The 11,719-nt window shown below is 39.7% G+C and overlaps 1 protein-coding gene across 1 annotated transcript; it reads right to left on the minus strand.

Annotated features, from left to right (window-relative positions):
- Nucleotides 1-1,129: 1,129 nt before the first annotated feature.
- LOC149394930 (putative xyloglucan endotransglucosylase/hydrolase protein 23) lies at nt 1,130-2,559 on the minus strand. The gene is made up of 3 exons (XM_089616058.1): nt 2,172-2,559; nt 1,888-2,081; nt 1,130-1,686 (listed from the first exon to the last, which is right to left on the minus strand). Exons 1-3 carry the CDS (start codon nt 2,535-2,537, stop codon nt 1,320-1,322), a joined length of 927 nt encoding a protein of 308 aa, XP_089472184.1. The 5' UTR covers nt 2,538-2,559; the 3' UTR covers nt 1,130-1,319.
- Nucleotides 2,560-11,719: the final 9,160 nt, after the last annotated feature.

The following is an 11,719-nucleotide window of genomic DNA, read 5'->3' on the forward strand; positions in this document are numbered from 1 at the left end:
AGTCTATGTGGCACTCTATTTCTTACTGCTTTCCTATTGGTGTATTACTAGCCTAGTCATGTCCTACGTGGACTATCTCTTTTCCTTTATTACTGCCTAGTATAAAACGCACACTTAGTCATTTTGTATCATTACCTTTGAGATATACTCAAATCATGGTTGGCTCTCTCTTTCACAATCCTAACAGGCTCTGATAAAGAAAGACCTTTCGACTTGCGATAAATATTTATATTGCGCATGATTGACAAGACTGAATTATCTACCAGCCGACTATCCCAATCGAACAATGCTAAATGGGGTGGGAAAGTTACCCTCACCAACAAGATTGAGATATGAGGAACCACAAACACTCCAGTCCACACTCTCAACACCATCATCAGTTGACCTGAGTCTTGGGACACGGTCCAACAAAGGACGATATATTCTAAGGCCTACTACAGGGAAGGCGAGGGCAAATCCGTCAAGTTGACGCAAAATTTCGAAAAGCCGCCAGTCGCATCCTACAATTTGGTTCATTTCACCAAGAGGTATTACGAGTCACCCATCCAGATACTGATGCGGTCATCATTAAGACCCAGGAGTTCAACAACTTGGTGAAAAGAATACTCCTCGACAATTAAAATGCAATTGATGTTCTATTCAGCGCTTGATCACATGAATCATGAATAAGTACCACACACCCTTGTACGAACTCTCTGTATGGCTTCATTAGTTTGCAATAGGCGAAAAATATATAAGTAAAATTATCAATTAAGTGTTGTTGATAAAATTAGTGACTATTTATGCAACACAGTTTAAATTTTTATTAAGCAGAATAAGACATTTTAAGAACTAGAATTTTTAATAAAATTAAATTTGGTTTACTTTAAAAAAAAAAATAGTAGGCTATTAGGCTAGTAACTTAATTGCACCATAAATAAATAACAAAGAAAGAAAATTTGATCAGATAAAGTCAATTCATTTGTGTAGAGAATCTAAATTGGAGACTAAATACAGTTGAGATTTTTTTATTTTTTATTTTTTAAGAAAATCATCTTTGCTTGCCAATTTGTCTTTTAGCATTCTTGACTCGTTTGGGACTTTATAGACGTCAAGAATATATGTATTTGCATGGCCACACAAATCGAACTTTAATTACTAAGATGTCCAAAAATATTATTATTAAAATAAAATACTATTACACAATTTAACGAAACAAATATACGTAAAACATACAAAAGAATTATATCGATTACAAAAACAATTTAATGACCTTATATTATACATATATGGTAATAACAAGAACACGTATATAACTACTATTAGTCTCTCTCTCGTGCTTATGCCACTTTGCATTCTGGAGGGAATCCTTGGGGGAACCTCTTGGAATCAGTACAGTAATTGTATATCATATAGTTTTTCTGAGCCCATTTTATCTTTGCTTCGCCAGCTGAGTCCAATTGTTGATTGAACCATGAATTGGCATTCGTGCACGAAGACCGAACGCATGCGTTGGCTTTGAAGTTTCTGTACGAAGCAGTGAACGGTGCTTTGCTCCAATCCGTTTTTACCAAACCACCCCTCGTCGCCCAGTCGTCTGCGTTCCACAAACTCGAATGTATTCTCATCGCCTGGCTTTTCGGGTACGGAACACCGCTCGATTCCATGTTCTTGAACTTTCTGATCGGAGTACCGTCCACGGAGAAACTGAAAATACAGATACAGAAATGTTATATTTTGAATATATAGGAATTCCATAATGAATTCACGAGGGACGGAGTCAAAAACCTAAATTAAGAGATAATATGCAAACAAAAAATAGTACAAGGGTAAAAATAAATAAAAATGGCAAAGAGTGTAAACAAAAAATTTGAGGGGGGCTTTTTTTTAGTGAAAATGAGTACTTACATAATGTGGTGAGGGTTCCATAGGATGGAATATGTGTGGAAATCGGCTGTGGGGTCGAACCAAAGGAAGAACTGTTGCTCTCTGTTTCCTTTGCCTTGGCTGAACACGTTCGTGTGAAGAACGTAAGGGTCTCCGCTCAGATTCCCAAGAAACTCGAAGTCAATCTCATCCCACTTCGACCCTTTCGACGACATCTGAAATATAAGAGACAGAGACGTAAATAAAAAGGAATAATAATGACGAAATGAAAAAGAAGAGAAGAATAAACAAAAAAAAATGCTTACGTAGTAGGCAGTGACTGTGCCGGCGGAGTTGCCGGGGACGAGCTTGATTTGCATGTCAATCTGACCGAACAAATACTCGTTCTTTGACTCAAACCCAGACCCAGAAGCCTTGTCCAGAGACAGGCTTAGCAACTCTCCGTTGTTCACTATCTTTGCTCTCCCATCGCCCCAAGTGACCCTCAAATCTCTGTTCATGTCACTTGCTGATACTTGAAGAGAAATAAAGGAACAAAAAACAGCACTATAGGCCAATAAGGCCAAGCTCAAACGAGATAGAGAAGAAACCATTTGAAATATTATGTGGTACTTAAAAATAACAAGTTTAGAAGTATTGACTATTGAATTGTATTGAAGTTGTGTTTGCATGGTTTAAAATGTGAGCTCGTGTATTTATACTAGCTAAATAAAAGTGGCGACGAGGAAGTAACCAAGAGAGGTCGCAACCTCTCTCAGCTGTTTCCAGCTGTAAATTTGTATTGGGACTAACAAAAAATACAAATAAAAGAAATATAAAGCAGAGATTTTAATTTGTGAACCAAGTCAAAATCGCACAACTATACTATACTTGACGCGGTTGTTTTGTTAGCATTTAGTGAGAAAATAGAAAGAGAAAGAGATAGAGAGAAAGAGAGAGTTGTTGGGCTGTCTTGTGCTAGGCCTATCTTGTGCTCGCTCGCTCGCTTTCCTATATCTAATAGTTTAATGCTTTTGAATAAACTTTTTTCTCATTATTTTTGTCGTTTGTTCAAATCAAGATATCTCCAGCTAGCAAATGGACAGCAGCAGCCATGCGTGTGGCAAATTGTCTCAGTGGGTCGATATTTATCTACTGCTTTCAGTATGCCAAAATTTGAAAGGCCTCCAAATAAAAAACTATACTACTGAAACTTGAAAGAATAGGTAGATCTTACATAGACAGTGAAACAACTAGTAGTTTATATTACACTCTTTTCAACAATCAGAGGCTGGTTTTGATTAACTAAACAATCAAATAAAATTGCGCACCCAATGAAAATAAATGGTCAACAGTTAATCCCCACCCTTTAACATTTATGAGCAAATCGCCGCCTTATATTTCCTATTTTATATATGGACGTCAGGAGGTGCTAGTTTTGAATATTAATTTAATTATCTGAAGTGCTAGTTTTGATAAATTTGATTATTTGATTTACTTAATTTTTTTGGCAGTTAACTTTTTCTAATATAAAATCAGTATTTTTGGTTTATTCAAAATATTGACAACTAAATACTTCTCAAAATAAATTTTGTAAATTAAAACTGACTCTTATTCTAAATAAAACTGTAAGAAAAAAAAAAAAAAAAAAAAAAAAAAGATGTGTGAAATTGTGATATGTTACTAAACAAATCACAAGGATTAGTAACTCGGGTGTGTATTTTATGTGGCAATGTGATTTCGGTCGTAGTTTAATTTGATTATTCATACTCAAGATATTTTATCAATTGATGTAAGTGTCAATTAAAATGACTTAATATATGCTTTAATCTCACTGGTGCATTTCCATTCACTTGAATTGAATTATTTGGACGGTGAGTTAAGAAAGAGCGGAGAGAATTCAGCCACGTTGTTAACTCCAATTTTCATGGATCAAAGAACACTGTCTAATGCGCTTTTGAAATTGATGTATAAAGGAAGTTGCTCAGTAATAGAGGCATTCAGTGCGATGATTGTCGCACCAAATACCTCAAAAGTCGCATCTAATAATTTATTAGCTGCGTGTCGCACCGAAAAGTAACAAATATTAGGTGCGACACTTTTTGGTGCGACATGTCGCACCTAATTTCGCACTTATTTTGCTGCCAAAATTCTTAAAATTCGCGAGTGTTTTCATATTGGGTGCGACATGTCGCACCCAATAAGCTTCCCGCCATTATATTAGGTGCGACAAGTCGCACCCAATAAGCTTCCCGTCATTATATCAAGTGCGATATGTCGCACCCAATATAAGCTTTCCGCCATTATAATAGGTGCGACATGTCACACCTAATATGTTATTTTAATTAAAAAAATTAATCTATAATTAAATAAAAATTAATTAACAAAATTATAAATTAGAAATAATATTCTGAAAATAGAATTCTTATATAAATTAAACATACAAATTCAGTCTAAACATAAGGTTTGTTCTATGCGTAGAGAGAGAGAGAGAGAGAGAGAGAGAGAGAGAGAGAGATTAAGAAAAAGAAAAATATTAAGAGTATCCCTCGTGTTTAATCGAAATGTTATATTTATCTCCTCTATTTCTAGAAATATCAGACATATCCCTTCAGTTTAATATAATGGCATACACCTCTCCTAAAAAAATGTTATATTACAAATATCACCATTTTCGTTTATTTTTTACAAAAAAAAATAATTTGAACTCCCCAAAATAGTACCCTTAATAGAATAAATATTTATTTACTATATTATTAAAAAAAATCAAATCTCTCTTCATAAAAAAAAGAGATTTGTAACTAATTAGGCCACTTTAAACATGTGATTTTGGATCTAGCCTATGTTTGACAATTTTTAGGGATATAGCCAAATGGCTTATGTGGCAATAATTAAGGTCTTATCTGCCCTTATTTATTAATAAATTCGTCACTTTCTCTCTCCTATTTTTTTCAAATAATTTTTTTTGCATCAAAACTTCAAAAATTTGTATCTTTCTCATACGAACTCGAAATTGAGTGATTTCAAATCCTACAAATTCGTGGCGTCGAGATCTTCAAAAATAGACCCATTGTGTTTGATAAAAATTATTTTTAATGCATCATATTTACATTTCCATTTTTTTTTTTGATAATTTCAAAAAATTTCAGTTATTTTCATATTTAAGGTAGATTTTTCTACATCTATGGTATTAAAAATTATTTTTCATCAAACACAATGGATCTATTTTTGAAGATCTCGGCGTCACGAATCCGTAGAATTTGGAATCATTCAATTTCGAGTTCATATGAGATAGATATGGTTTTTTGAAGTTTTTATGTAAAAAAAAGTGTAGGAAAAAAATAAGAGAGATAAAATGACGAATTTATTAATAAATAAGTGTAAATAAGACCTTAATTATTGCCACATAATCATGTTGGATATTTCCCTAAAAGTTGTGAAACATAGGCTAAAACAAATTTTATAGTTTCATTTTGGCTATTTCGCTATAATGCCAAAAAAAAAAAAAATCCTTAACTTTTTATAAAGAAATTTTTTATTTTTATTTTTTATTTTTTTTGTATATAGAATAAAAAATAAAATAAAAAACTATTTCATTAAGAATATTTTTTGTGAAAAAATAAACGAAAAAGATGATATTTGTAATATAATATTTTTTTAGGGGAAATATATGTTATTTATATTAAACTGAATGGATATATATGATATTTCTAGAAATAAATGGGATAAATATCGCATTTCGATTAAAAACGATGGATACTCTTTTGATATTTTCCCATAAGAAAGTTGATTGTTAATCACTTGTGCCCACACATATTCTATGCGTATATATTTTGAGTTTATTTGTATACTTTTGTTATAGCTGCTCGGTAGGAAGAATCAAAGCAGTATAAACTCGTTGTCGGAAATAAAGGTTTGCATGTGTATATCATCTGAGACGCAAAGGTTTGTACGTCTATTTGACCATTATAAAGAAGAGGTTTTGAAGAGCGTAGACGCGACAACACTGTTGAATACAAGATGGTCAAGTTATTTTAATTTGAACATTTTCAAGTGAAATTAAATATAGTGTATAATTATTTTATATAAAATTTACTAAAGGTCGTTTGACCATATTATCGAAGTCATGTCAAACTGATTGGAAAAATTTTAATTTCATTAAAAGGAGTTTGTTTGAGCTTATTTTACCTATATATAGCAAAATTTGATATTATACGAGCGAACTTTAATTTTCTTAGAATATATTCTCTATCTCATTTTATTCAGATTATTAAAATTTCACCTTAATTGTCATTATTTTGAAGCATATCAAAAGAAGAAGAAACAAACGAATGAAGTTTGTAAATTTTATCCTGTTTGTTCTCACATAAATATATTTTTAACGCACAAACATTACATTACATTTGTGATGTAGAGCGATATAAAAACGAAAGGAAACGCAATAGGATTGCAAGCAGAGCTTGACTTTTCTTAATTCAATAATAATAATCCATTACACTGATAGAGAATAAAACTTATAGTCTGAGAAAAAAAGGAAATAAAATAAAGAGACAATAAACCAAAAATAGTTGCAGCAAATCATTCTAAACATGGAAATAGATTAACGAAAATAAATATGACAAATATTGCTCATTAAAGGAAATATACACCAGATCTGCAACTATCTCCAGAATTGGTGCACATGATCTTTAAAGCTATTTCCGGCTTTTACGGTCCCATGTCTCCATAAAGGAAAGTCCTATAAGCTCCGCATCATTCTCCCCTGGGTCGAGAAAATTCGTCCCCGAATTTTGTGCCATGTCGTCCTCCGAGTTGTCGCCGGTGTAAGGAATGAGATGCTTCACGTTAAAAACGTCGGCCGTTCGAATGTGGGAAGGAAGCTTGAGGCGGTACGCATTAGCATTAATCTTCTCGACAATTTCCACGGGGCCGATCGTCTTCGCCTTGAGCTTGTTATACTCGTGTGCCGGAATACGTTCCTTGGTTAGGACTGCCCAAACAAAGTCACCAACGTCAAACTCAACGTGTCGTCGTTTCTTATCTGCAGCGAGCTTGTATTGGGCTGTAGCGATTTCCAGATTTGCCACTGTAGCTTGGTGGGTGTGTTGGAGCTGTTCGATGAAGGCTGATGCGTCGCCGTGAATGCGCGTGTGATCGGGAACTGGGGCGAGATTGAGCGGTCCACGCGGAACGACACCGTAGACAACGTGAAATGGACTAAAACCCGTACTGCGATTCATGGCATGGTTGTGAGCGAATTCGGCTTGACTAAGCTTCAAATCCCACGTTTTAACCGCTTCACCAACGAGGCACCGAAGGAGATTGCCGAGTGATCGGTTAACAACCTCGGTTTGGCCGTCGGTCTGGGGATGATATGCACTACTGAAGTCGAGGCGGGTGTCGACGAGTCGCCAAAGTGTGCGCCAAAAGTGGCTGAGAAATCGTGTGTCGCGGTCCGAGACTATTGAAGACGGTAGTCCATGAAGACGGTACACTTCCCGGAAGAAAAGAGACGCGACGTTAACCGCATCTGTTGTCTTGCGACACGGGATGAAATGTGCCATTTTCGAGAACCGGTCAACGATTACAAAAATAGAATCATGGCCACGCTGAGTACGGGGAAGGCCAAGAACAAAATCCATGCTAAGATCGACCCACGGTTGAGTCGGTATTGGGAGAGGCATGTAAAGACCCGCGTTAGTGGATTTGTCCTTTGCGAGATGACACGTACGACACCGAGCGACGAAGTGTGCGACATCTTTCCGCAAAGACGGCCAAAAATAATTGTCTGCGACAAGCTGTTGAGTACGATCGCGCCCAACGTGACCCTCATTGTGTAGATCGCGAATAATCTTGAGACGAAGACTACCCTCTGGAATGCAAAGTTGTGTATTGTGGAAGAGAAAACCCTCCGACCAAGAGAATTCTCCGTGTTCTCCCGCATTGAGTCGCTGGATCACAGTGGAGAAAAATGGGTCTCCGGCGTAGAGCTCGGTCATCACGTCGAAGCCGGGAACTTCCACTCGCAGCTCGGTAAGAAAGGCGTGACGGCGACTCAGTGCGTCGGCCACGCGATTCAAAACTCCCGCCTTATGCTTTATAGAAAACGTAAACTGTTGGAGAAATGAAATCCAAGAAGCATGGCGAGATGATACCTTCTCTTGTATCCCAAGATGTTTTAACGCGTCGTGATCGGTGTAGAGCACGAATTCCTTATGAAAGAGGTAATGTCGCCAATGATGAATGGCGCGCACAATCGCATAAAATTCTACGTCATAAGTGTTGTAACGGGACTTCGGACCGGTGAGTTTTTCGCTAAAATATGCGACTGGACGATTGCCTTGGCTAAGTACGGCGCCAATACCGACCTTGGACGCGTCACAGTGGAGGAGAAAGGGCTGCCCAAAATCCGGAAGGACAAGAACCGGTGCACTCGTGAGCAGTGCTTTAATTCGGTCGAACGATTCTGCTGCTTGAGGTGACCAATGAAAATGGCCTGATTTCATGCACTCGGTGATCGGAGCCTTGACGGAGCTGAAGTGTGGGATAAATCGACGGTAAAAAGATGCTAAACCGTGAAAGCTCCGTACCTCGGTGATGGTGCGCGGTTGTGGCCACGAAGAGACTGCTTCGACTTTGGATTCGTCCACACTTAACCCATCAGCGGTGATGACGTAGCCCAAAAAGGTGACACGGTCGGTGAGAAAAACACACTTTCCGATGGCAGCATAGAAAGAGTGACTGCAAAAAATATCGAGAACTTCGCGAAGGTGTTGTAAATGAACCTCGGCGTTAGCGCTATAAATTAAAACATCATCAAAATAGACGACGACAAATTTACCGATCAAAGGCCGCAATGCTTGGTTCATTACTCGCATGAAAGTGCTCGGCGCGTTAGAAAGTCCGAACGGCATGACAAGCCACTCGTATAAACCTTCGCGGGTCTTGAACGCAGTCTTCCATTCGTCGCTGGGTCGGATGCGAATTTGGTGGTATCCGCTCTACAAGTCCAACTTGCTAAAAACACGAGCGCCACCCAATTGGTCAAGGAGATCATCGAGTCGTGGAATAGGAAAATGGTAACGAACCGTAATCTTATTAATTGCCCGGCTATCGACGCACATGCGCTATGTGCCATCCTTTTTTGGCGTGAGCAAGGCAGGAACCGCGCACGGGCTTAGACTCTCGCGAATGTGCCCTTTGTGAAGAAGCTCTTCCACTTGTCGGCGAAGCTCCTCATGTTCCGACGGGCTCATGCGGTAGTGTGCTCGATTAGGCAAGGGCGCGTCGGGAATGAAGTCAATCCGGTGCTGAATGTCTCGGAGTGGAGGAAGCTCGGATGGAAGCTCTTGTGGAAACACGGCACGGAACTCGTCAAGCAATGGCTGTACGATCGCAGGAACCGGAGGAGTATCGGAAATAGATTTGCCGAGCAGCGCATAGACGACGCCCGACTCGGTCATCTCCGCCTCAAATTCGGACCGAGAGAGCAATGACATGGTCGGTCGACGAGCGGTGACTTTCGCCGGGTTGGACGGTAGAAGCACGATCTTTTTTCCTCTGAAGTAAAAGTTATACGTGTTGGCCAGCCCATCGTGGATTGAGTGTCGATCGAATTTCCAAGGACGGCCCAAAAGTAGATGGCACGCATCCATTGCAACAACGTCACACATCACCTCATCACAGTACGTTGCGCCGATCGAGAATTTCACCAAAGCTCGTTGGGAGACGCTAACATCGGTGCCGGTTTGAAGCCACGACAATTTATACGGTTTGGGGTGTTGTTCCGCCACGAGACCCAACTTCTTGATAACTTCTTCGGCAACGACATTCTCGCAACTACCCGAATCGATCACAAAGCGGCATACCCTGTCACCGATTGTACAAGAAGACTGAAAGATGTTGTTGCGTAGCCAAGCATCGTCGCGGACCGGGGGAGCGAGAAAATTCTGGCAAATAACAAGTGCATGACCAACATCGCCCGCTAATTCTTCGACATCTTCGGGCTCGTCGGCATCGTCGTCGTAGATAGGGTCGCCAAAGAGTTCGTGTGCTTCCTCGGCGAGTAAGCCACGACGCGGATTTCGTGGACAATTATTTCGACGGTGGCCCGGTTCGCCACAACCGAAGCAACGAAGACCACCATCAACAGCCGCGGGAGGGGCTGGGTTCGTGCCAGGGAGGGCCTGGACAGGTGTAATCTGAGCCCGCGGGACAGTGGTAGGGGCTGTTCGGATCTGTTACGTAGTCGTCGGGGCCGCGTTGTAGGGGCGGCGAGATTGTTGCTTCTCAATGGCGAGGGCGCGTTGATGCGCCTCAGAAACAGTGATGGGATCGAACATGTTTAACACGTCTTGTATCTGGACACGTAGGCCTCCGATGTAGGGGGACACCGTTTGATCCACTGTCTCGGCGATGTCGTTTCGAGCCAAAAGCATAAAAAAAATCGGTAGAATAATCTGTGACAGACCTCGTGCCTTGGCGAAGATTTTGGAGGCTTTGATAAAGCGTGCAGGCGTAATTGTACGGCAAAAACGCAGATCGCATATGCTTCTTCATCTTCTCCCACGTAGCAATCTTCTGTTTTCCGGATCTAGCACGCTGCGTTTTGATTTGCGTCCACCATGCGGCCGCGCGGCCACGGAAACACGTCGCGACGAGAGACGCTCGTCGGTTCTCGGGGACCCCTTTGAAGTCAAGAACTTCGTCGACCGCTGTAAGCCAGTCGAGAAATTCATCGGCGTTGACATTGCCGTGAAACTCCGGGATCTCCATCTTGAACGCCGATTCCCATCGCATATCGCCATCCACACCTTCAGCGCGCGCACGAACCGGGGGCGGAGCAGCAAGATCGGGCGCGAACGGGTTATCGTCGTCATAGTCGGAACCGTCCAATGGGGCCGGTGGTGCTGCGGGTCACTGTTGCAGAAGCGCATCGACGGAGCGGGTGAGGGCCTCCAATTGTTGACGGAATCCGGCGAATTCTTCACGTCTATAAACGTCATCTAGATCAGCATCACGATCGGGAATTCCTCCACGTCGGCCTCGGCGCGCCATGGCGATGGTGGGGGTGATCGGAAAGGCTCTGATACCAACTGATGTAGAGCAATATAAAAACGAAAGGAAACGCAATAGGATTGCAAGCAGAGCTTGACTTTTCTTAATTCAATAATAATAATCCATTACACTGATAGAGAATAAAACTTATAGTCCGAGAAAAAAAGGAAATAAAATAAAGAGGCAATAAACCAAAAAATAGTTGCAGCAAATCATTCTAAACATGGAAATAGATTAACGAAAATAAATATGACAAATATTGCTCATTAAAGGAAATATACACCAGATCTGCAACTATCTCCAGAATTGGTGCACATGATCTTTAAAGCTATTTCCGGCTTTTACGGTCCCATGTCTCCATAAAGGAAAGTCCTATAAGCTCCGCATCAATTTGTATTTTATTTGTTTGTGGTAAAAAAAAATGATTTCGCTCTTAACCTAAGTGTTTCGCATTTTTTGTGATAAAACTTAAGCGTCTTGCTTTAAAGTTCTAATTTGTTAAGTACTTCAAACTTCATAAAATTAAGATAGATAGTCAAAGAACACACGGCTGCAAGCATCAGCCTCTAACGTCACTCTTTACAACATTCATTTACAATGGCGAGGTAAGTTTGATAGAGATCAAATAGAGAAGTGAGAAAAACATATAGAGAACAAAAAAAAAAAAAAAGAAATTGAACTTGATGAGATGAAAAGTCCAAAGGAAAAAGAGGGACTATTTAGACATTAAAACCTTATGCATGGGGTCCATCAACCTTATGTGTCAACGCAAGATCATGAAAATTTGTGCTGATCACTTTGCGTTTAATATTATTTC

This window comes from Urtica dioica, chromosome 5 (assembly GCF_054948205.1).
Source record: "Urtica dioica subsp. dioica isolate 48M chromosome 5, U.dioica_male_clone48M_v1_H2, whole genome shotgun sequence".
Lineage (NCBI taxonomy): Eukaryota > Viridiplantae > Streptophyta > Magnoliopsida > Rosales > Urticaceae > Urtica > Urtica dioica.

Bases quoted from the DNA above. Each gene is read 5' to 3' on its own strand.
- LOC149394930 (XM_089616058.1), bottom strand. From the start codon at position 2,537: ATGCAAACACAACTTCAATACAATTCAATAGTCAATACTTCTAAACTT. The intron at 2,082-2,171 runs GTAAGCATTTTT...CTTATATTTCAG, and splicing joins GCACAGTCACTGCCTACTAC to ATGTCGTCGAAAGGGTCGAA. The intron at 1,687-1,887 runs GTAAGTACTCAT...CTGTATTTTCAG, and splicing joins TGGAACCCTCACCACATTAT to TTTCTCCGTGGACGGTACTC.